At 57.3% G+C, this 24,407-nt stretch overlaps 1 protein-coding gene across 1 annotated transcript in view; it reads left to right on the top strand.

The window, feature by feature from the left end:
- Window positions 1-867: 867 nt before the first annotated feature.
- Window positions 868-24,407, top strand: part of LOC308351243 (uncharacterized protein) — a gene marked incomplete at its 3' end in the record, with an annotated part of 35,870 nt that continues 12,330 nt past the window's right edge. Inside the window, exon 1 of the mRNA XM_080816758.1 lies at window positions 868-1,159. Coding sequence (XP_080672884.1) covers window positions 1,096-1,159 — 64 coding nt within the window. The 5' untranslated portion in view covers window positions 868-1,095. The remainder of the gene's footprint in view (window positions 1,160-24,407) is intronic.

The following is a 24,407-nucleotide window of genomic DNA, read 5'->3' as shown; positions in this document are numbered from 1 at the left end:
GGCCCTCGCTGTGCCCCGTGGGCGGACGCGCAGCCCTTCTCCGGCAGCAGGGGACGCTGCCCAGGGCCTGTGGGCAGGTGCTGTGGGGCAGGTCGGGCTGTGGGTGGGGAAACGGAGCGGAGGCCCTGGGGGGGGGGGCGGGGCGTGTGCGCGGCCGAGCCCAGCCCGGGCCTCCTGGACACCGTCCTGACTGCAGGCCTCCCAGAGAACGTCCCTTACCGGTAGCCTGTGTCCCGTGCAAGAGTTCCAGGAGTCACTCATGCCCGTTGTTGTGAAGTGGTTGCTGAGGCCTGTTTCTGACTTACAACGGGATGGACTTACCCACTTATGCCTGCTGACCACGGAGGCCTCTCTGGTTCTAGAGGCTGAACAAGAGGCAACAAGAGAAGGGCTTCACCCCGCAGCCCTCGGGCAGCGGACATGTTCAGGGGAGGGACTCAGGTCACTGGGTTCCCATCTCCACGGTGACAGGCCACGTCTTCTGAACCAGCCGTCCAGCGGCACCTGTCCGAGCTGTGTTGTGGCCTCAGACGGAGGCTGTCGTGCTCCCGGGTCTCCCCTTGCCGCAACGACACGGCATTGCCGCGCTTCCCACCAGCTTCTCACATCCTCCGCCGGTGGGAGGTTCCCTGGCTGAAGACCCCTGAGCCCAGCACTGGGGTCCACCCCAGGCCCCAGCCCTTGCCTCTCTGCCACACACCTGCGTCCGGCCTCAGCGTCCCCCTGCCCTGCAGATTCCCCCAGGGAGAGCTGGAGGCCGGGCGGGGGCAGAGCTGGAGGAGAGCCAGAGGGTCCCTAGACCCGTGTCCGCTGCCGTAAAGCGGAGCCCCATTGCTTCCTGGGTCTACTTTTACTTAATTGCAAAACAGTAAACATGCTAAGCGTGACCTAATTGTAGTGACTAATGTCATTATTTTAAGACTAAAACAAACAAATTTCTGTGGGTAATGGCATAAATAGACACAAGGAAGTGAGCAGGTGCCCGGAGACACCCGGCAGGTGTACAAAGGGTCCCGGCCCAGAAGTCTCCACACCTGAGCACCTGTCCTCTGCACCTGCTCCTCTGACCTGCTCCACCCTCAACCCACCAGAACCATGGGCTGCTGTGGCTGTTCCGGGGACTGCGGCTCCGGCTGTGGGGGCTGTGGCTCGGGCTGCTGTGTCCCCGTCTGCTGCCAATGCCAATCTGAGCTCTGACCAGAGACCCCCGCAGCTGGGAGGTGTGAACCAGTGTATTCAAGTGTCCCCCACCTCCTTCTACCAGTGGGTCCCCCTCTTGTGTGTGAAACCAAATGCCACAGCATCTCTAAATAAAGTCTTTCTCTAAACCCAGAGACCTGTCTTCTCGCTGCTGTTTTATACAAGCTAACATGCAGAGATACCGTCCAGTGTCCCAGGCGTGTCCAACCGGTCCCCCCTCACGTGTACTCGTGGGCCGCAGGGGCCATGTTCGGGAGCGGGGCGGGTGACATGTGCAGGATCCTCTCCAAAAATGAGCAGGGAAGGGCTAAGGGATGAAAATATAAAAGGAAAAAGAAGTGATATGACTGGAAGCTCGTAAACGATGGGAAATTGAAACGGAGTGAAAATACTCGGGGGGAGAAAAAAATCATGGAGAGAAGTTCTCCCAGAACTAAAGAAAGACTTTATTGAGAGAAAGAAAGAAAGAGGGAGAGAGGAAGGAAGGAAGGAGGGAAGGAAGACCCTTTTGCTGAAAGGGCTGGAGAAGAAACGTGCCGCCCGCCGTGCGTCGATAGCGTGCGGACACAGCAGAGACGAAGCCGGGATTTCCCAGGAGGAGAGCCACTGTCAAGGCGGCGAGCGCCAGGCTGGCCCAAAGGAACGTTCAATAGGAAATATCATTTCCAGACAAAAATACTTGGAAACGTGAGTGGACAATAACATGAGGGTGTCAAGAAACGTTCTCAGACAAACACAGAGTCTGGAGAATTATCCTACAAAACCGCTCGGCAAAAACACTAAATGATTGAAGAAAATATCCAGTACAATATAATGGGATGATCAAATATTTTTTCTTTACTAAACTCATTATCTTTAGGGGAAAGAAAGGTAAGAACCAATTAAGAAAAATTACATTCTTGCATTTTCTGTGCAATAGTCACATGTGGGGGTAAAAATGAGAGTTGGCAAACGCACAGGTTCTGTGACCTTGAAGACATAGATGCTTTTTTGTTTAAATTAAAAGTTAAGCATAACCACCATAAGAATAAAAATAATGTATACATGCTAAGCCCGTAGGACCAAACTTGGTTTGTCCGCCCTCTGCGGTACTGAGTAAGAAGCAGGACAAGGACACAGCCCAGCGGCAGACAGGACTGTGGAGGGCGGGAGCAGCTCCCGGTCTGGAAAAGCCACCCCAGGAGCGCCCGTTAACCCGACGGAGGTAGTGGGTTGAACGAAAAGATCCCGCGCTGGGCGATCCGGGAGAGCCGCGGCGGGCTTGCCCGGCAGCAGCAGAGCCGCGCGGCTCCGAGGACGGTCCGGGCAGCGGTCTTGGGAACAAGCCCCGAGCGGGGTTTCTGAGAGTCCGGGGGTCAGCACGCAGAGCACATGTCCTGCAGCCCTGAGGCAGAAACGTGAGAAACCGAGTCACAAAAGCAGTAGCTAAATTACTCTGTTTGTAAACTCGGGGTTAAAGGGGCCCTCACAGGCGAAAGTATGAAATAATTAAAAGTAACGTTGATAAAAGCAGCACACTTTAGAATGAACGGAATGCAGCACGCGGAGCCCGTCCTTGCTGGGGAATGTATGATGTTAAGTAAATAAACGTGGCATCGAATAAATTCATCACGAGTCATGAGACGGGGGCTGCCCGCTCGGTCACTTCGCCGGCTCCTAATTAGCGCGTTCGTGTCGCTCCTATCAGAAGTTTACATGTGCACATACACACGCATTCTGGACACAATCCCGTATCAGCCCCACGATTTGCAAATGCTGCCTCCCAACCCGCGGCTTATCTTTTTCTTTTCTGAGTGGCGTCTTTGTAACCATAACAGAATTTTAACTCGTCGGGGTTTTCTGTTACAGATGACCCTTGGGTGTTGTATCTGCGGAGTCGCGCCCAGACGGAGGCTGCGAACCGCTTCCCCCGCGCCTCCTCCGGTCAGTCTTGCTCTCGGCCCTCAGTTAGACCCGCCTGGCGTTCACCTCCGTGGCCCGCCTGAGGGAGGGCTCCCAGCGCGCGCCTCTGCGTGGGCACATCCAGATGCCCGCGCGGCGGCGGTAAAAAAGCAATTTTTTCCCCGTCGAATTGCCTTTGCGCTTGTGGCGAGCGCTCACGGGCAATAAACGCGAGGGTGATTTCTGGATTCCCGGTCCCGCCGCGCTCCTCCGGTGCATCTACCGGCCACCGGCACGGCCGCGTCTCAGTGGCCGTGACCACACGGCCAGTTCCGAGACCGGGAAGGGAATGTCCCGCTCTCTTCATTCTTCAGAATTATTTGTCCCCACGGGGTCTGCTGTTTCCCTATCAACACGAGGGTCGGTTTGGGAACCTTTGCACATGGGCCTCCTGGGACTGCGACAGGGCTTTGAACTCACAAGTCATTTCTGGGGTGAATTCCCGCGTGCCCCACGTGCTGAGCCGTCCTCGTGCCACCGGCCACGCCAGGGAAGCCAGCACGTGGCCTGGCGCCGACAATGCAGCTGGAGTATTTTACTCTTCGTATCGCCATCACGAACGGAACTGGTTTCTCAATTTCATGTTCAGAGTGTTTGTCGCTAATGCAACGACATTCAGTGGCCCTCGGTCTGGGGACGCGGGTGCCCGCTGCCTCGCCGGCCTGGCGTGTCACCTGGGACAGGCGTAAACACGTGTGTCTGGCTGGGGGCGCTCCACGGTTCAGGAATCTGTGGTTTGTTGTCTTTCACGACTTTGGGGGAACCGTGGCCACTGTCCTTCCAGGCACTTTTTTCTTGCATTTTTTTTTCCTCTTTTCTTCGTAAAGCCATGATCACACGTCTGCGGGGGCTCATGCGGTTCCCCTTTGTGCTGCATTTTGCACCATCCTCTGCCGCGGGGCTCCGGTGCACAGGCTCTCGCCCACGTCCTGTCCGAGCCACTGGGGATTCCTGCATTGTTTCCACGCAACCGTTTTCTGTGCGTTTTCATTTACCTGCTGGAATTCCTCCCCTGTGAGCGCGTGTGTCCTGCTTCGCCACCCCGGGTCCTGCAGCGGGCCGGTCTGTTGTTGTCACGTCCCTGTGGGAGAGCCTCGCCATGTGCACTTGCCCCGTGCGGCTGCCTGACGACAGGCTTCCCGCCATCTGGTCGTCTTTGGACCTGTCTCGCCGTCACTTCATAAGCCATCAGTGGCCCGTGCTGCACGGCAGAGACCCAGGTGTCCGCGGTCCAGAGCAAGGCGGTGTGGCCTGCAGCGGGGCCTCGGGGTGGGGGCCGTGTCTGGCTGCACGGCTCCCGCGTCTGGGCTGCATCTCTAGCAGCGGCCACGGCCTCGGGCTTCCGCGTGGGGCTTGGGCACCAGCCGGGGCTCCTCAGTGTCCGCCACCCCCATCAGCAAGCCCGCGACGCCCAGGCCGCCGAGTGGGGTGGCCTCCACGTCCTTGCTGGTCATTCACTCACTTATGCAATGGATTATTTATTGAGCATCTATTACGTCTGGGCCCCGAGCCGAATACACGTTATTCCAGGAAGATAGAAAACAACCTGCTTGAGTAATCCCAAAACGTCCCGAACCATTGATCTGTGAGTATCTCGAGCCTCAGCTGCAGAGGCTTCTAAGTTCGACAAAGTTCCACGTCCAAACACTCTGAGCTCAATGTTCGGTTTTTATAAGTAAGGGGGAAGCCTGACTGGTTGCCAGTATCTTTGTCTTCTGAGAGATGTCCACCAGAGATGGCCACTGGCCCTCAGATAAACGGGAAACGTTGGAAGAAAGCAGCTTCTATTATTTTTTTTGCCGCCGTAGCGCGGGGATAGGACGGAGGGTGACCGGGCACAGAACGTCTAAGGGCAGGGACGCTACGGCGAGCAAACACCCCGTGTGGCACTCGATACCACAAACCAACAGACTTTTGTGTGTCGTGTATAGAAAAATGTGTGGCTTTCCCCATTCATAAGCTACAGGGAGTTCCCAAGAGAAAAACTGAAATAGATGAAAAAAATTAATTAAAAAAAAGTCTTAGGAGCTGACTCGCCCCAAATTTAAATAAAGGGTGAGAAATCCTTTGTTTTATGCTTTTATGCTTGGAAAGACTTTGCACTTGAGTTCTGCAAGTGTGAATCTACAAATTTCATTCCATCCCACTTAAAGGATAATTTCCATGTGACCAAGTTTCCCTCAGAGTCTCAGCGAAGAGCGTGTCCGCGGAGAAGCGTGGGCGGTTTTGAAAGCAAAATGAAAAGAAAGAATAACACGAATAATTTTCCAAACAGACACGAGCGCGAAGGACGGCGGCCCACGGTCAGGCAGCGAGCGCGCCGACTCAGGGTCAGAGGCAAGCGAGGCGGCGCGGAACCAGGGGACGGATGGACGGACGGACGGACAGACGGGTAGCGCTCCAGTTGGCAGGATGGCCCGAGGCCACGACGGCAAGGCCATCGCCGTGATTGCTAACTCATCAGGGGCAAGACGTCTGGGTCCTGACCGACATAGGACAGGAAGCTAAAGACAACCGGGACCTGCGCAGACACAGTAAACCGCGACGTTTCCCGCAGGACACGGGAGGGGACGGCGAGACAAGCACGGATGCTGGGGTCTGCGGGCTCGGCCCTTCCTCCGTGAACATCTCTCCGCCGTGGCCCCTGCGGGCCAGAAGAAAACATTTCTAGCAAATGTAACAGTGAAAATGTTGATATCCCCAATCGCCACATTGGCTACGTAAATCCCTAAATCAGAGGCCGGCGTTGCACAGAAAAACGTGCTGAGCACGGAGGAGCGGGTTTCCGGGGACAGCGCGGGCGACACCCTGTGCCTCATTACGCTGGTGAACGTAGGAAATGGTTGTCAGGATTTTTCCTACCTTGGTCTGTGCAGAATTAACCCAGTTCCTATCAAAGCACAGGGAAAATCTTTTTATGGAAAGAGAAAAACCGATTCTAAAATTCATAGAGGACAAAAAAGCTAGGTTAACTCAACTTTTTTTTTTAAAAGGAGAATCAGGTGGCAGGAACGGGCGGCTCGAGAGTTCTGGGAGTGGCAGCGACCGCGCGCAAGTCGGGGAGAGGCGGGAGGGAGTCCGCGGACAGACCCGCAGGCGCGGCCGACCACATGGCACACAGCTCGACGGCGACGGAGGAAGGAAGGGCTTTTCGGCAAATGGCGCTGCCGTAACCGGACGTCCGTGGAGGGGCGGAAAAGACCCCAGACCCGAACCTCACGCCACCTTATAAAAAAAGTGAACTCAAAATGGATCATAAATTTAAACACAAAATAAAAGGCTTTTAAAAAATAGGAGAAAATCTTCAGGACCCGGCCCTGGGCAGAGCTCTTAAACGTAACCCCAAAAGCACGATCCGTTACGATTTTTTTTAAATCCATGAGTTAGACTTAGTCGGAATTAAAAACTTTTGTCCTGCAGAAAGAACACTGTTAACTGCACCAGAATGAAAACAGAGAGAGAACTTTTGTCCTGCCGGAGCCCCCGCGAGCAGCCCGCGACCAGGAGAAAGTGCTCGCAGGCCACACCTGTGACCACAGACGTGCACCCGGGACACAGAAAGGACGCTCAAGCCTGGACGGGAACGAGACGGGACTAGGACGGACGTGGGAGACATGCCGTCGAGGGGGTGGGAGGGCGAGTAGAGACACAGACGTGCACGACACTGGCCGCTGGGGGGACGGGCGGGTCCGGCAGCGCCCTGAGTCGCCGCCGACCGGCCGTCAGAGCCGCTCAGAGATGGAGTCAGGACATCGGCCCACGTTGCCACGGGCAGCCGGGGGATCGCGACCACAGGCAGCTGCTGGGACTGTGGAACGCGACCACCACTCTGCAGGGTGGTTTGACAGTTTCTTAAAAAACGAAGCCTCCACTCACCACATGGCTCGGCAATTCCGCTCCCGGACACGTACCCCGAGAAACAAACACCCGAGCTCGCAAACAGGAAACCGCACACGACGGCTCATCATAGCTTCTGTATAGCCCAGCCTGGAAACAAGCCTCCTGCACAGGTGACAGCTGGACACACGGTGCTCTGGAGACCGTGAGACACACTTGTCACGCGTACCACGAGGTGACACGCACGACGACCTTGAAGGACCTCACCGCCATCGGCTCCGCGAAGAGAACCCCGACGTGGCGAGGCCGCAGGCCGTGTAGTTCTGCCTACGCCTCATTCTCAGGATGACACCATTTTAGTCACGGGAGGCAGGTCACGGGTGGCAAGGGGACCGTGACTGTGGCGGGATGGACAGTCATGTCACTGAGCCACCACGGGCCACACAAGGCCGTGGCAAGGCCGGCTTCCTGCTGGGACCTGGGTGGTAGCTGGCTGGGATGTCCCCTGGGGGGGGACAGCTGAACGGAACACGGGTGTCCCTGTGTCGGAAATTCCTGTGAATCTCTACCTATTTCAAAATAAAGAGGTTTCTTCTAATTATGAGTATGAAGAAGAGAACATATTGCGTTCTCCTTCCGTGTGAGGACTTAACCGACCAGCAAGACCCCCAGGGGAGGTGACCCAGAGCCGGCGGCCGGGGCCGAGAGGACGTCTGAACACTCCCACCGTTTCTGTCAAACAGATGACACAGACAGACCTGCCATATGTGACGGGCACCAAACGGGGTTGACATGAGCTCTACAGCATTCACTGACTTCCCCTTTGTGGCTGCGTCCTGCTCAGTCCTGCTCAGCCCCTCCGCAGAGGGGCCCGGGGTCCCGCAGGAGCCAGGACCAGGTGGGGGGACACGGCCAGGCTGCAGGGAAAACGACCGCCACCCGCGGCTGCCCAGGGCCCAGACACTGTCCTTGGTGCCGGGAGGCCATCTCGGCCCCTCCCCAAATGCCCACCTCAGACAGCAGGGCCCCCCCCCGCACCCCTCCCCTGCATCCCCGCAGCCGCCCCCCCCCGCCCTCCTCGGAGCCCGGCCGCGGGGCAGCTCTCTCGGTGACGCCGCGGGCAGCAGCCCCGGCCTCGGCCCTCGCGGGGCCCCGGTCCCCGCAGATCCCTCTCCCCGGAGATAAGCTCCCCGCTCGGCCCGAGGTGGGTGGAAAGTCAGAATTGCTTCCTTAATTGGTATTTTCCAGTTGAGAGGACATCCTATGCTTTTTTCACTTGTGTCATTGAATTACCAAATGTTTTCGTTTTTGAGAAGACCTGAAATTGCGGAGATCTGGGGGATTTAGGGAAGGAAGGCAAGACCAATTTTGCCTAATTACGAAATGTCTCGGCGGTCACTCTGACGTGTCCCAGAGTCGGCGATGCAGACCGCCGGGCCTCCCCGGGGGTGGGGGGCCCGGGCTCTGGCACAGATGCTTACCTGACGTCCCGGGCCCGAATCTGGTTTACATCGAGAAATCAGACTGTTTACAGGACACCGCGCCTGTGTCTCCCTCTCCTTTCCTTTTATTTGGGGTAATGTTCTGCAGGTCTGCGGGGTCCCCGGGGACCGTCTGCGCCATCACGCGAGGCTCGCCATCTCCGAAAACGGCCCCATCTGGGGGACGCATCGGCCCCTGGCCCGGCCACCCGGGTGGTCAGCCGCGGCCCGGGCCGGCCGCGCAGGTGGGGAGCCAAGCCAGCCGGCCGTCGGCCCGGGGAGCAGGTCCCAGGAGGAGGCCGGGCGGCCTTCGCCAGCCCCGGTGGCCGGCGTCGTGGCAGGACGCCGGCCACGACGGCCGAAGCCTCTGGGGCGTCCTGAGAGCAGAGGCGGGAGTGGACAGCGGGACCCGGGGTTGTCCACAGACGGAGCGAGGGCCCCGTGCACTGGGGACCCGGGGTCCACACCAGGGACAGCGGCCGCAGGGGTGTGTGGGGGCCGGGGCAGCCCGAGAGGAACAGCCGGGGGTCGCAGCCGGGGCCCTGGAAGGCACGGACATGGAGGGCTTAGGGGCCCCTGTCCCCTACGGCAGGCCCCGACCTCTCTCCTCCTCCGCACCTGCCCGTCTGAGCCGCTCTGCCCTCGGGCTGCTAGAACCACGAGCTGCCGGGCTGCTCCGGGGGCCTCTGGGCTGCGGGTGTGGCCAGAGACCCCTGCGGCTGTCCCCAGGCTCCCGGGACCCACCCTCGGGCCAGGCGTCCACTGACTGCTCCTGGCCCCAGAGGTCGACCTCAGGCCCTCCTTCTCCGGGGGGCTGGACCGCGCCTCTCCTCCAGTCTACGTCCCGCCGTCGTCCCCTCCCCTGTGACAATTGCCCCCTTCCTCCTCTGTCACCTGGGAGCGCGGCCCCTCCCGCAGTTAGCTGGTCCTCTCTTGTCCTCAGGACACGCATTCTGCCCTCCCCGACCAGGGCCCCTGGGCCGTGTGCTGCCTCCCCTGGGCCTCGCGACCCTCTCACCCTCGGACGCCGGGCAGCACGACCGCAGGGCCTGGACGCCGGGGCTCTCCGGACTCGGGCCCCCTCCTCCCACTCCTGGGGGCCGGTGCTCCCTCTGCGGACCCCCATTCTGGACCAGGTGACCCCTCCAGCCCCACGCGCTGCCGAGCGGGACGTCCTGGGGTCTCCGTCCTCGGGCTGCTGGACACGCCCAGGCGGTCCCATGCCCAGGGGTGTGACCCCAACGGTGCTTCAGACCCACGGTCCTTCCAGCACCTTCTGGGACACCCAGCTGTGGCTGGACCGAGTCACCGTGCTCCCCGCGGAGCTTGTCTGAGCTGCAGCACCCCGCCCTGTGACCGTCTACGGAAGGCCTCCCAGCCCAGGGGAACACCCAGGTCGGGGGCACACCGGCCTCTGCCGGGCGCCCCACACGCCAGCTCAGGGCAGTAGGTCAGGCGGGCAGCGTCGTCCACTCCGTCCTGTCGGGCACGGACCCCCCACCTCCAATTCCAGCGCTCAGCGGTCGGCGGGGACACCCGGCCTCCCCGGACCCTGGCTGTCTGCAGCTCCCGGTCCAGAGACGCAGACGCGTCAGCCCGTCGGCCACCGCGGCTCAGGGGGCAGAAGACGCTGCCTGAGCCCGGCTGCCCCTGGGTCCCGGCCCCACGGGCCTAAGGCTCTACCCTGGGGTAGCTGTGACCCAGACCCGAGTCCCGTCTGGCTGCCGCCCCCTTCCCTCGGGGTTTGTGGCTCTAGCTGCCCCTTCACGAACAATCACGACCCGGGGACAGGTCAGACGGCCACCTCTCTGTCGGGGGAAGCACGGGACGCGCAGGAGCTGGACGCTCGCCTCAGCGCCTTCTCTCCTGCGGCTCTGACCAGACGGTCCGAGGTCTCCCGCTCGAGGCAGGGCGTGGGGCGGGACATTTCCTTTTGCTCCTTTCCGGTGGGTCCGGCGCTTGAATTCTCAAGCTCTCCCGCAGGAAGGGCCGCAAGCGGACGTCGCGCCGGGCTGGCGTTTTCCCGCACTTGGGCCGGCGGCTGCGAACCCAGCTCGGGCGGTTTCTCAGTGCCTGTGTTTGCTTTCCTTAGTGACAGCGCGGCACTTGCTCGGGGGGGGGGGGGCGGATGCCAACCGCGCCTCCGTGTGTGAAGTCGCGAGAGGAAGCCCATGTCTCTTCTCAGCGGCCACGCGGACGGGCGGGCGGGGAACGATAGACACCACGGGTCACCGGCGCCGATGGAGAGATGCGGTGCGCAGGGTCGTGCGGTGGCTGAATCGTGTCATCGCCCCTTCCGGCTTGTCACGGCTGGGAAGGGCCCCTCTCCGTCGTTCCAGAGCACACACGCGTCCTCAGGCCCCCCGCCCTGCTGACCCACCGTGGCCCGCACCGGCTGTCGGCGTCGTCGGTAACACTAAGGCCCATTGGTGTCAGGAACTGGTGGCTTCATCCCAGAGAAGGTTCTAGAGGAAAAGCAATCCTCGGGCGGGTGGGACGCTGTGATTCTGGATGTGTGGGGCCGACGGCTGCGGACTGGCTGGAAGCCCTGTGCGTCCCCCTCTCGCGTGGCCCCCGCCCTGCTGGGACCTACAGTAGGGGAGCCTGGAGCCCAGCCCAGCGTCCAGGGCTGCGCACACGGACAGCGGCGTCCTGGCAAACCTCGGCATTCAGGGAACGCCTGAGACCAGGACGGTGACACCATGAAACCTGTTATTCACGTCGTGTTATGTTGTGGCCATGGAGGGGCGGCGGTCTACGTGGGCCCGGGCATCCGCACACGGCCTTGCCTTGTGCTCCAGACAGCAAGGCCTGACCGTCCCCTGACGCCGAGCCCTTTCTCTAGCTGGTCACACAGGCGACTCCGTGGCGGGGAGGTGACCGCGGTGTGACCACTCAGCGGTGCCCGTGGCCAGGCTGGGGGATGAGTTTGCTCCCTGCCCGTTTCTGCTGGCTGCTTGCTTACTGTCCAGCCGGGCTGGCTGCTCCGGGCAGGGGTGGACACGGCCTGCCAGGTGTGCTATGCTGCTGTTGGCTACAATGTTCTAGGCTGTGGGCACAGCCCCTGGGCCCATTGTCATGGTGTCCCCGGCCCTGCTGGGCACCTGGGGGTGAAGTACGGGCCGCCAGCGTGAGAGCGTTGGTTGCCGGGCAGCAGGGAGTCCTTTGTCTGACCCGGGGTGGATGGGGCACTGGCCAGAGCAAGGTCGTTCTGTGGGAGCAGCGGCTTCCTGGGTGGCCAGAGCCTGTGGGCCACAGTGAGTGTGGCTGTCTCTTGGCCTCTGAGTCCGATGGGACCTGTCACCCAGCCCAGATCTTCCAAACCACCGAAGACACTTTTCAGTTCTGTCCCTCAGCGCCCACAGTCACCCTCCCGGCCACCTTTCCCCCGAACGGACCCTGTTCCAGCTTCCCGGCTCTCTGCTCAGTCCTCCTTCAGCTGCTGCTCCTTATCCACTCGGCCTGGGGTTCCTCAGGGCCTCACTTCTCCCCTCAGGCTCCTCTGCTTCTCCCCACTGTCCTCGTTCCGCTCTCTTCCCCTCTCCCTTCCAGCCCCGTCCCTGCTCTTATGTCTTTGTCATCTGTGCGTCCGAGAGCCGACCCCCCCCCCCCCAGCAGCCCACAGCGTGTGCACAGCCCACTCCGTGCCTGGCAATCCGGGCGCCTGTCAGACACATGCGTCCCTGCACACTGTCCGGCCACCTCCCGCATCGTGAGCGCTGGTGCCCCTGGCCCCTGGTGAGTAGCCGGCCTGCCTGTCCTGCTGGGGACGAGCTCATTCCTGCTCCAAGATGCAGTCTCAGAACTTGGCTGATGGCCCCCTCTGGCCGTCACAGCCACCGTCACCTGTAGGGTGCCCGGGGACTTGGCGGGTCCCCCCAATCCCTCCTCCTCTGACAGCCCATCTTCACAGGGCAGAGACGGGTCTTCTAACAAACAGAAGCCGGCCCCTCGCGCTCCGCTCCTCCAAGCCTCAGTGGCTCCCCGCTGTACTTAGAATAAAAGCTAAAAGCATCCTCGGAGACTAGACCGATGACCGTGATGGGGGTTTTCTCTTGGGGACTGTGTGAATAAGGCCACAGGGGCGGGGCGTGACGGGGCAGTGACGGGGCTGTAGGGCCTCCAGGGGGTGCATCTCCCAGAACAGATCTGTGGTGGGGCTTTCCTTCCTTCCCTATATTTTATTAATAAATAAAGTGAGTTAATTCGGTGTTCAAGCCCGTGGCCTGTGCCTCTGTATCTTTCTGTTAAATGTGTATCTGGTCACACGCGGCTCCTTGGGCCCCTGGCGATGGCAGGTGCGGCAACGACACGCAGGGCGTGTGTATTTACTTTGTCCCACTGTCCCCGCGCGTGTAAACACGTCTCAGTCCAGATGGGGGATGGGGACGCACACAGCCTCCAGCCCCCTGGGCCGCTGGCTTCGCTTTCCCAGCCAGACTTGCCAAGACCGTGTCGAGGACCGAATACCAGCCCTCTGTTCTGTCAAGATCTCTAGATTTTCTTTCTTTCCCGTTTCTTTAATTTATGCCTTTATCTTTACCCATTCACTTCCTTTTTCTTTCCTTCTTTCTTTCTTTTACTACTATTATTATTATTATTTTGCATTTATTCAGTTAGAAACTGTCTCCGATTCACCTGTGAATTGCTTTAACTGAGTGGGAGGGTCCCAGGCGGGCGATGTCCTGCAGCCCGACGAGATCCCCTTACTCTTTGAAACGCTGTCTTTCCAGAAGGACAGTCCGGTTGGGGTTACGAGGTGACACAGAGGCCAATGAACGAGAGGGAAGGCTTCTGCGAGCTCCCTCAGGTCCCCACTGTGCACGGCCGACGTGAGCCGGTGTTGGGCGCAAACTCTCCCCGCACTGCGAGCTAAGGTGGCCACGTGCACCGATACACCTTGTGTGTCTGCAGAACAGGAATTTTTTGGCCGGCGTGTGTCAATGCGGCTCGTTCCGTCCCACGGTTGCACAATGTTCCCTCATGTAGGTGTGTCACGTGCATGAAACAATCACCCTGTTGGTGGAAAATCACATTATTTCCAGATCATCTGTTTTATATTGTTTTGCTGTTTCCATGACACGTAGTGCGGCGGGGTAGACATCCGTGTTTGGGAATCACGCGGACACGCTTCGGCGAAGACTGAGATCCAAAATGGGCTTGAAGAGCCAGAGGATATCTGCAATTCAAATTAAAAAGATGAAAACAAAAGAACTAGTGGAAACAGGGACAAATAATGTAAACTGGAAATTCACGTGTAAGAAGAAACGCTGATGGCTGGGGCACATCAGAGAGAACCCAGGGGGTCGCACACATGCGAAGGAAGCCACAAATGAGCTCATCCAACCTGGGTTGACGGGGGCGCGGGGGGGGGCCCATCCGTCACGGCCCGGAGGACAACCTACACGTCCCAGGCGCCAGGCACTCTTGTCCTTTTCACACATCAAGTGTCCAGAAACCCCTTGGGCCGGGGCAGACCGGGCAACCCAAGCGGTCGGAGTGAGTTCGAACGTCTACGAGTACTGTGTCAACAGCAAACAAGAGGTCAGCGCCACACGCCTTCCACCTGGGCACCCCACGTGGCAAGCTGTTCCCTTCGTCCACACACGCCACGAGCCCCTCGGGCCCAGCCCAGCAGCACGAGCACCGGGATGAAGAGTGATGGTGACTCTCCGGGAAAGTCCAATTTCATCCTCCTCTTAGTGACAACGCTTTGGGGTTTCATAGTTTTAAATCGCACTTCCACTGGCCTTTGAAACCGAGCACGCGGCTTCTTCCTGCCTTTGTTTGACGCTGGGTGTTGTTATAAGTGGCTATTACGTTCTATAAAGTGCTTTGGGGGTTTAGGTAGAGAATATTCGTTACGTCATTTGGTTTTCCAGCAACCGGCCATGTCTCCTACTGGTTCCGTCGTTTCTTTGCAGGGACGCCCCCGCGGTGTACCCTGTGCGTGAGGGGCACTAGCGTCTCCCCACCACGAAGGACGAAGGAGCCAGATCCTTCGTGTCGGCAGCCGGGGACAGGTGAGCTCAACAGACCAGCCCTCGCTCGCTGTGCACCCACATCTACCGGCCTTCCCCAGACGGCCGTGGCCTTCCACTGGCACAGCTGTCTTGAACGGTCCGGGCACTGCTGACACCAGATTCCTGGGGGCAGAGCACAGCAGGGCCGTGTACCGGTCAGGGCTGGGGTGCGCGCGAAAATGACAAATGATTGACCGTCAGCTCAAACCCAGCTCCGGGCAGGCCCAGCGCGGACCTGCGATCACGTCCTCAGTCGCCAGACCCCCGGCAAGAGGAGGGTTCCTAGAAACCAGGCTGGCACTCAAAGGGCTACAATCTGCTTATTTGGGCTAATTTTCAAAATAACGAATGTGTTAAAATTTGAGTTTGGTGCTGGTGGGCTTTTGAGCTAAGGGGTCACGGCCTGAAGTGAAGAAGTAAACAGCCCAGTGGCCACGACCCAGAGACCAGACCCTCTCCTGACGGCCACACAGCCCCTTCCCAAGAGTTTGGTCCACGTGGGGCTAACGGTTCAGTGTCAAGGAAAGGCCCAGTGAAGAGACAGGGTGGCCCGGTTGGAGCCGAAGCTGGAAGTGTCACGTGGCATCTGGGCTCTGTAGGCCACTGGACACACAGCAGGACGGGGTTCTGGAGCTGGCCAGGGAGGGCCTGGGCCTCGGAGTCCTGCTGCATGATGGGGGCACGAGGAGGACCCCCTGCGTTTGACGGGCATTTGCTTCCCTCCCAACACCACAAGAGCTGACGAGAGACCCAAGCTTACTTCAGCCTCTTGCCAGAGCCACACCCCGATTCGAGCTGTGTGGTGTGGGGTCCCAGGCCACCGACTCAAGACGAGGCAAACAGACAAGCAGACAGGGGCTGTCACAGGCCTAGGGAACTCTCGCCCAGGTGCCCATGCTTTTGCCCTCCGGGGGGGAGGGAGGGACACAGACCCAGGGGACCCTTAAAATGCCTGATGCTCGTCAGAGGGCTCACTCCGAGCCCGCTGACTGCTGTGTCCTGCCCAAGTGCCCGGTGCATCCTGTCTGAGCTCCGAGCTCGGGGTTCAGGACGATGACTGTTCACCGAATGTCGGCGGCTGAGGGCAGACAGAGCAGGCGTCAAGAAAAGGCAGGGGACACACTGACATGCCTACAGCATGGGCGTCCGGGGCGGGGAGGGCCAGGGCAGGTGGCTGGGGAGATGGGGCCCAGCGTCCTGACCCAGGAGGCAAACGACGAGCATCCAGGAAAATCGGGTGCTTCTCAGGTCAGCCTGGGGTCACCCCAACCCAGCACCTCACGGGAAAACCCAGTCACAGCTCCCCAAGGGCCCGCTGCCCCATCTCCCACAGCCCTGCCTGTGTGGATGGCCCTCCCCGCCTGCCCAGGCGGGTCGCCCCCAGGCCAGCGTCCCCTGCCACCCCTTCCTGGGACCCTGAGGCCCTGAAGCCGCTTTCTTTCGCCAGACAACAGCGCCATCTGGTGGCCGGCTCTGCCCCGATGCCTCTCCTTTCCCGTCTCCGTTCCAGAACCCGTGTCCACGGTTGCGCTGGACGGTCCAGCCTCCAGGACAGCTCAGTCCCAGGATCAGGAAATCCAATCACCCCTTTGGGCTTTGGGTTTGCTAGATCCCACAGTCTTAGAAGCTAATTCCTTAAGGTAAACTGAGGGAGAGAGCGTGCCTGCGTGCCAACAGCACATACACACACCCCTGGCCCGTGTCTCTGCAGAACCCGGATCCGCCCCCACGCACACGCAGAAACAACCGTGAGAAGGTCCATGTGGACGAGAGCCGGGCCGGGCAGGGGCCACTGTGCCTGAGGGTAAGGGGGCTGCCGCCGCCGTGCAGAGAGCCACCCACCGCTGTCTGGGTCCTCGGGCGGCCGCGGCAAACCCAAGCAGCTTCTGGTTTTCCCCCAAAAGGAACTTTCTCCCAACCAGGAGTTGGTGCTCAACGAGACGTAGAGGCCCGAGGCCCTCGGACCACACTGGCCCTCTCGCCGCCAGAGGGCGCAGCGCGTCGGCTCCCCGCACCCCCCACCCCACCCTACACACCCCCGCAAGGTGGGCTCAGAGGCTGTGGCCGGGGCGGTGGGCATCCAGACCAGCATGACTGCCAACGAGGACAGCTGGGCTCGCCTGCAACCAGAGCTCTGAGTTGCTGACCAAGGCTGGGTTTCTCCCCAACCCTGTCTGTCTGTCCTCACTCCCCACGTTTCCGCATTCAGTGGGACTACAAAATTCAAACGACTTTTTATATCATTTTAAAGACCAGCAAAACCTCAAGCTAAAACACAATTGTTTGGGGCGCTTTTACGTTCAGAAATCGGGAATCCGGAAAGGTTACCACTGCTCGCGAGACAGAGGCCTCCCTCCCCTGCTATGACTGTCCCCGGTGCGCCAGGCCCGGGACGCCGCCGCGCCTCTCCGCCTCTCCCGCCCCTTAGCACGCGTCCTCCCGCGCCCCCGCCCCACCGGAGGGACAGCCCCCAGGGACAGGCCCCTGGTCTGCGAGCCGCGCGGCAGGGACTGGCTCTCAGCAGGAGGCCGACTGTGGAGATTTCCAAGCAAGTGTAACGGGTCTGACGATACAAAGTTTCAAACATAGTGTCGTACAAAGTTGCCGAGGCCCACGCGGAGACAGGGCTTTCGGCCGCTGCGGCTCCGCACCCGGCGGCTGAGAAGTCGGGTCAGTCTGCGTCCGAGGCCCCGCGAGCTGCTGTCAGGTCCGAGGCGCGAGGCCGGGGCCTCAAAGGCGGACAGGCCGCTGCTCTGAACATCCAGTCTCGCTGTGGCTTACCGACCACCCACTTTCCTTCAGAGCAAACCAGCCGGATTTTGGTATTTTAATGTGCAAGGAGTTAAGAAGGCGTCCTTGGGACGTGATAAGCGGGTCGGGAGCCTTTGAAACTGCCTGTGGAATCTGTGTAATGCGGGCGGCTAAGTGCGGAGAGACCGGGGACAGGCCGGCCGGGACAGCGCGGGCTCGGAGCGGGTGGTCCTCCCCAGAGGTCCCTGGGCCCCGGGGGCACGACCCCCACGGACACAGCCCGGCCCTGAGTCATCCCGGCTTCCCTCTGGAGCCGGAGCCGTGGGGCAGGAGGGAACCCAGGGGAGCCTGGCATGCGGCTCTGACGGCCACTTCAAAGACACCCACCCCCGGGTTATCACGTTGCCAGCTCGGCGGCCGAGATAAGGAGCCCAGCCGCCTACCCGCAGAATTCCGCTGGGGAGAAAGCAGTGGGTGACCGGGACAGCACGCTGCCCGGCTGCATTCCCCTGCCCTTCCCCTCCTCACCCCGGTCCTACTCTCTTGCCTTTCATTCACCGACAAAGAGTGAACCCGTGAAACCTCAGCCCCCACCCCCAACCCCAGAGTTTGAGACCGAGGTCCACGCTGCCTCCCTCTCCTCTCTCCCTGCGACCTTGACCTGTGGCCCCAGATGTGCGTACGCCCCCCGGGGCCCGTGAGTCAGGAAGCTTCCGCGGAGCCCCCGATGGCTCTTGCTCAAGTGTGTCCTGTCATCGTGAGAAGGACCACCGTGGCCCGTCCAGCCACGACACCGGCCCCCGTGGGGAAAGGGGTCTGGGGGCCCACCACCAGTAGTGCGGGCGCAGGGGAGGGCCCAGGCATCCCCAGCATCACTACCCAGGCCGAGACCCACAACACGCAGGCCGCTGGCAGCGACCCCCTGACAGGAGCACCAGCCGGCCGCGGGGTCTCTCCTGAGTCGGAGACTTTGCCTGCCCAGAGCCAGCTCCGCTGACGGGCAAACCAGGACAGGACTGAGGGCTCTAAAGAGAAGCCCAGACCCACCAGGACAGGGAGAATGCAGAATGCAGAGCCCTGGGCTGTCCCGGGTGCCCCGCAAGACCGAGGCTGAACCCGAAGGACACTGCCCCGTTCCCAGTGGGCGTGGAGCTGTTCGCAGTGTCCGTCCGCTGCCGCGCCCAGTGCCGGTCAGGTCAGCCATGCTAGAAGTCTTCAACTTTGGGGCACCTGGGAGGCTCAGTGGGTTACACGTCTGCCTTCAGCTGACTTCAGGGTCCTGGGATCGAGCCCCGCATCGGGCTCTCTGCTCAGCGGGGAGCCTGCTTCTCCCTCTCCCTCTGCCCCTCCCCCTCCTTGTGCTCTCTCTCTCCCTGTCTGTGTCAAATAAGTAAATAAATAAGTAAGATATTTAAGAAGAAGATGGTGACAAGGAGGAGGAGGACTTGGGGGGGAGGGGGAGACCAACTTTTCAACTTTGCTGGGCTCCCAGGGAGCCAGCTTATTGTTTTGCTGATAATTCTCTTGCTCCTTGGGCTTTCCTTGGTTTCCTCACTTTCTTCCTAATGCTGGGCTTGCCTCGCCAACTGCTCAGCCCAGGGTACCTGTTCACTTACTGATTAGGCGCCTTTCTGTCCTCCTCGACGCCCCCCGGGATGCAGGGCCCCCCCTGGGCTTCCACGGCCCCCGCGGACTTCACTGTGCTGCCCATTCATTGTCACTTAGGTTCAAAATATTTTTTAAATTTCCGCGGAGACTCCCTCTTTGACACTCGGGCTACTCCGAGGTGTCTGGTTTGGCTTCCAGTCAGCTGGGGAGATCCTCGTGCTGCAGAGGTCAAGGGGAATTCTGCTCCTCTGGGAGAGGCAGTCGTGAGACCCCCATCGGCCGCAGGAGGTTGGGCCACGGCCTGGAGGCCGTCTTCCCAGAGGTAGGGAGCCCCGCGCCTGTGCTGGTCTCGTCACCTTGGGTGGGACTGTCTTTCCCTGTTCCAGACTCACTGTGTGTTCCTCGGTTCTGCTTAAGTGTTGTGTCTGGTGGCGTCTGGTCAAACCTGCGGCTCTGCGGGTCCCCTGTAGGGTGAGGACAGGGCGCTTCCGCTGCGGCACAAGGAGGGTGCGTGCAGGCCGACGGCCCCACGTCAGCTGCCGGGAGGGGACCAGCTGGCCGTGGGGGACCAACAGCCGCTGCCGAGACTGACCCCGCTCTGTCTCTTCCTGTGAGAAGAGTATTGTCCCGTCCAGCACGTGACTGCCGTGTGTGTTTCTTGGCGACTCCAATATGGCAGGCAGAGGACAGAAGTGCTCAGATGTCTTCTCCCGGTGACAGGAAACAGATGCCACTCGCTCAACACATACTTCATGTGATCTGCATTCGTCTAAGTCTGGTAAGCTTTGTTTTATGGCCCAGAAGATGCTCTATCATGGCAAATGGTCTATGTGTGCTTGAAAAGAACGAGTTTTCTCCACAAAGAAGCAAAAAAAGCTGAACCAGACCCATAAATACAGAGAACACACTGGGGGGTGCGGGGGGGAGGGGAGATGAGCAAAACGGGGGAAGGGGCAGGGGGTACGGGCTTCCAGTTCGGGAGAGAATGAGTCACGGGGATTAAGGTCCAGCCCCGGGGAAACAGGCCACGGCATGTGCTCGCGGTGTGTGGTGGCCGGCGGCGGCCACGCCCGTGGTGAGCCCAGCACAGCCTACACGCTCGTCACATCCCTGTGTTGTACCCCCGACCCCAGTGCTAACGTGGGGGGCTAACTAGACTTCGAGTTTTAAAAACCATTAAAAGAGTCAATTTTCCCTATTGTTGGGAGATTACTCTATAAAGGTCGTTAGGTCAAGCTGCCGATACCGTCGCCAGGTCTCCTTTGTTCCTGTTGACCTCTGCCCACTCGCTCTGCCGACGACCGGCAGGCGGGGCGGAGACCGCGGCTGTTCTCCGGGCCGGTCTCCCAGATCAGCCTTTGCCTCTTGTGTTTTGGAGCGCTCTTATTATGTGCCTAGTGTTTTCGATCACTTTGCATTCTTGGTGAGTCGGCCCCTTTATCGTTGTCTCACTTCCCTCTGAGGGTCAACACGGTCTATCTTTCTCTACCCCCTCCCCGTCGGCCTGGCTAAGTTGTAGTACTGAAGCGGGTTTTGGGCATCGCCTCTATCCACTCGGACAATCCGGGTCTCCAGCTGTTGTGTCCAGAACATTCACATTTTCAGCGACGACTGGCGTAGATCAAACTCTGGTACTTTGGGTGGCTGTTCGATATTTGTCATGTTTGCCCTCGGTTTCTTTTTTCTTCTCTTTCTGTCTTCTTTAGGTTTAATTCAGCATTTTTTATGATTCCATTACATGTCTTCTATTGACTCACTTATATCTCTTCTTTCAAAACACATTTTTTAGGGGTTGCCCTAAAGTGTACAACATACACCTGAAATAATCTACGTCCACCCGTAAATATTACACTGCTTCATGTACGCAGTGAGGACTTGTGCTCCCAGCCCCTCCCTCCTATGCCTATTCAGGGGCTGCCATACGCCCCATTTTTAGCCAAGTTATACTCACCCAGTTCATTGTTACTATTACTGTTTTAAGCAGCTGGTTATCTTGTAGAGCAAGTAAAAATAACAACAATAGTTTACGTTCATTTTGTCCATTTCCAACATTCTTCTTTTTGTAGACCCAAGTCTCTGACCTACCTCTGACCTTTCTTCCACCTGAAGAATTTCCTTAAATATTTCTTCTAGGGTGGGCCGGCTGGGAAAAGTCCCTCTGTTTCCATCTGTTCAGGAAAATGTTTCTCCTCTACTTTTGAAGGATAGACTTACTGGGTAGAGATTCTGGGTTGACGGTTATTTTCTGTTAACATTTTAAAGCCGTCGCCCCGTTCTTTTCCTTACGTGGTTTCCGGTGAGAGGCTCTAGTTCTCATCCCTGCGCCCGCAGGTGATGCGGTTCTCACGCGCTGGCGGTCTGCGAGATTTTCCCATGGTCACTGGCTTTCAGCAAGTTAGATACGATTTGCCGCAGTGTGTGCATGTGTGTGTGTTTCGGTATTTACCATGACTGGTGTTCTCTGGACTGGTGCGGTAACGATCACTGATTTTGGCAAATTCACACCCATTCTTTCTTCTGCCTTCTCTTCTCCTTTTCTTCTTTTAAGCGGCCAGGATTCCAAATGCATGCGGGTTGCACTGTTTGGTATTATCGTGCGGCTCCTGGATGAGCTGGTTTACTTTTTCACTCTTTGTATTTCCATTTGAGCCCCTTGGGGGCATTTTTATTTCTGTTGCTGGGTTTCCAATCTCTAGTATTTTTATTTTATTCTTTCTGGTAGTTTGCATGGCTCTGCTGAAATTACCCATGACTGTAAGGCTCCCACCTGTTTCCTCTCACTTAAAACCTTCAGAACCAGCCATTATTCTCACCTGTATCGCCACAGACTAATGTTGTCTCTTCTTGTCAGTCGTAAGTGTGGACTCATGCAGGATACATTGCTCTGTGACTGGCTAATGGGTTCAACGTTGAGGACTGTGAAATTGGTCCCCACGTTTGTGTCTTTTACTTGACACGGAGAGTTCCATCACACAAATGCATCTCCGTTTACTTATCTGTATTACTTGTCTGTATTTCACGGACATGTGAGGTGTGTCCAGTTCTGAGTATTAGGAATACAGTGGCTTTGGAAATTTTTGCATGGTTTTTTGCTTGACACTAGCATTCATTCCTGTTGGGTATATAACCAGAGTGGATTTGCTGAATCATAAGGAAATCCCTTTGAAAAGTGATTGTGCCAGGGATGCCTGGGTGGCTCAGTCGGTTAAGCATCTGCCCTTGGTTCAGGTCATAATCCCGGGGTCCTGGGATCGAGCCCCTAGTTGGGCTCCCTGCTCAGCGGGGGGGGGGGTCTGCTTCTCCCTCTCTCTCTGCCCCTCCCCGTGGCTTGTGCTCTCTTTCTCTCTAATAAATAAATGAAGTCTTAAAAAAAGTAATTGTGCCAAGTTCTGCTTCTTCCAACAATGCACAAGAGCCCCAGCCGACCTACATCCTTACCACCACATGGTAGTCGCACATTGTGACTCATTCTGTACTTTCCTGATGACTCATGAATCTGAGCAGTGTTTACTATGTTTAGCCATTTGGTTATTTTCTTTGTGAAACATCTGTTCAAATCATTTGCTGATTTTTCTATCGGATCATGTGTCTTTTAAAAATGACCCATGAGAGTCATTATTATGATTATTATATTTAACTTATTCACAAGATCCTGATACTAGTTCTTCATCAAATATGTGCTTTCTCAGCCTCTTCTCTGGCTCTTCTGCTTGCTTTTCATTTCTTGAAGGTTTCCTATAATGGCAGATTTCTTAAAATTAAATGCCACAAACTTACACTGTACGCTTCGGGAGAATGTGGAGCATCACAAAATTGCTCCAGGTTTCCCGTAGAAGCGTCACCGTTTTTCATCTTTCACACCTGGAAATGCAATGCATCTGGAACCACTTTTGCGTACGGTATGAGATAAGGGTCAGCTACCTTTTCCTAAATCCGGGTGGTCTCTTTATCTCAAACCATCATTGCACACTGCACTAACCATCACCTTGGTCATACTAAGGTTGTCGTACAATCTGTAGGACAAGAACTGGACACCGTGTGCCGTCCGATACCACAGCCACAGCCACGTGTACCTATTTACATTTGAATTAATTCTAAATTAATTAAACATAAAATTCATTTCCTCAGACCCATTGGTCACATTTCAAATGCTCAGTAGACTCATGTAGCTAGTGTCTCTGTGGAAGGTGTCTGTTATCCCTGAGCTGCCACGAGACAGGACCGTGGGCCGCTCCAAGAGTCATCTGGTCTCCCTTCCCTCACGGCCACATTCTCCGAGACACTCTCCCTTCCTACCAGGCTTGATGTATGGCAAAGCAAACCAGTTTTGTTCTTTAAGACTACTACAGCTTTTCTGGGTCTTTTGAATCTCCATAAAAATTTTGGAATCAGCTTATCAACGTAAGCAAAGTTAACTTTCTGGGATTTTGATACACATGGCGTGGATTCCACATATTAAGTTTTGGAAGAACTGACATCTTTATAAATGTGATTTTTCAAGCTCATAAATACAGCATTTGGCTTTATTTACTTACATCTTTAAATTCCCTCAAAAATATGTTGTAATTTTCTTTGTTCTTTTTTAGTGTTTTTTTTGCCAAGTAATTGATTTTTTAAATATTTTATAATTTAAAATTTTACTTGATCTGTCTTAAACTTAATTTTTAAGAGATTGTTGCTTGTCATCAAAACATGATTAATTTTTTTATGGACGCTGTTTCATCTATCTTGTTATATCGACTTTTTAATAGATGTATTTGAACTTTATACGTTAAAAATTACGTTACTGGGGCACCTGGGTGGCTCAGTGGGTTAAAGCCGCTGCCTTCGGCTCGGGTCATGATCCCAGCGTCCTGGGATCGAGCCCCACATCGGGCTCTCTGCTCAGCAGGGAGCCTGCTTCCTCCCTTCTCTCTCTGCCTGCCTCTCTGCTTACTTGTGATCTGTCTGTCAAATAAATAAATAAAATCTTAAAAAAAAATTACGTTACTAACCATAGCAATTTTATTTCCTCTTTTCCAATATGTATAGTGTTATTTCTTTCCCTTGCCTATTGAACTGACTGGGCTGTATAAGTCAACATTTAACCGACCTAGTGATCAGGCACATCCAAGTCTTGGTCATGAGTTTAGGACAAAATGCTCAATATTTCAATATTTAGTTTGATTTTGTAGATTTTAAAAATCAGACAGGACTGTTTATTTCCAGTCATAGATATTAAGCTTTTAGGATGCTCTGGTTTCCAGCTGGGAGAAATTTTGCCCCACAAGGACATTGGGCAACTACCCGGAGACACTTTCGGTTGCCACGACTTGAAGTGTGCAGGGCTCCTGCATCTGGCGGATGGAACCTAAGAGTCCCTCTGAACATACGTCACACGGGACAGTCCCTGCAGCAAATCTCTATCTTGGTGTTTCAGTGCTAAACTCTATTCACGAGGGGTGCCTGGGTGGCTCAGTGGGTTAAAGCCCCTGCCTTCGGCTCAGGTCGTGTGGTCTCAGGGTCCTGGGATCGAGCCCCGCATCGGGCTCTCTGCTCGGAGGGGAGCCTGCTTCCCCCCCTCTCT

The sequence above is a fragment of the Martes martes genome (genome assembly GCF_963455335.1).
Source record: "Martes martes genome assembly, chromosome: 10".
NCBI lineage: Eukaryota > Metazoa > Chordata > Mammalia > Carnivora > Mustelidae > Martes > Martes martes.
The sequence above is the reverse complement of the archived record's forward strand: the minus strand, read 5'-3'. Positions and strand labels throughout refer to the sequence as shown.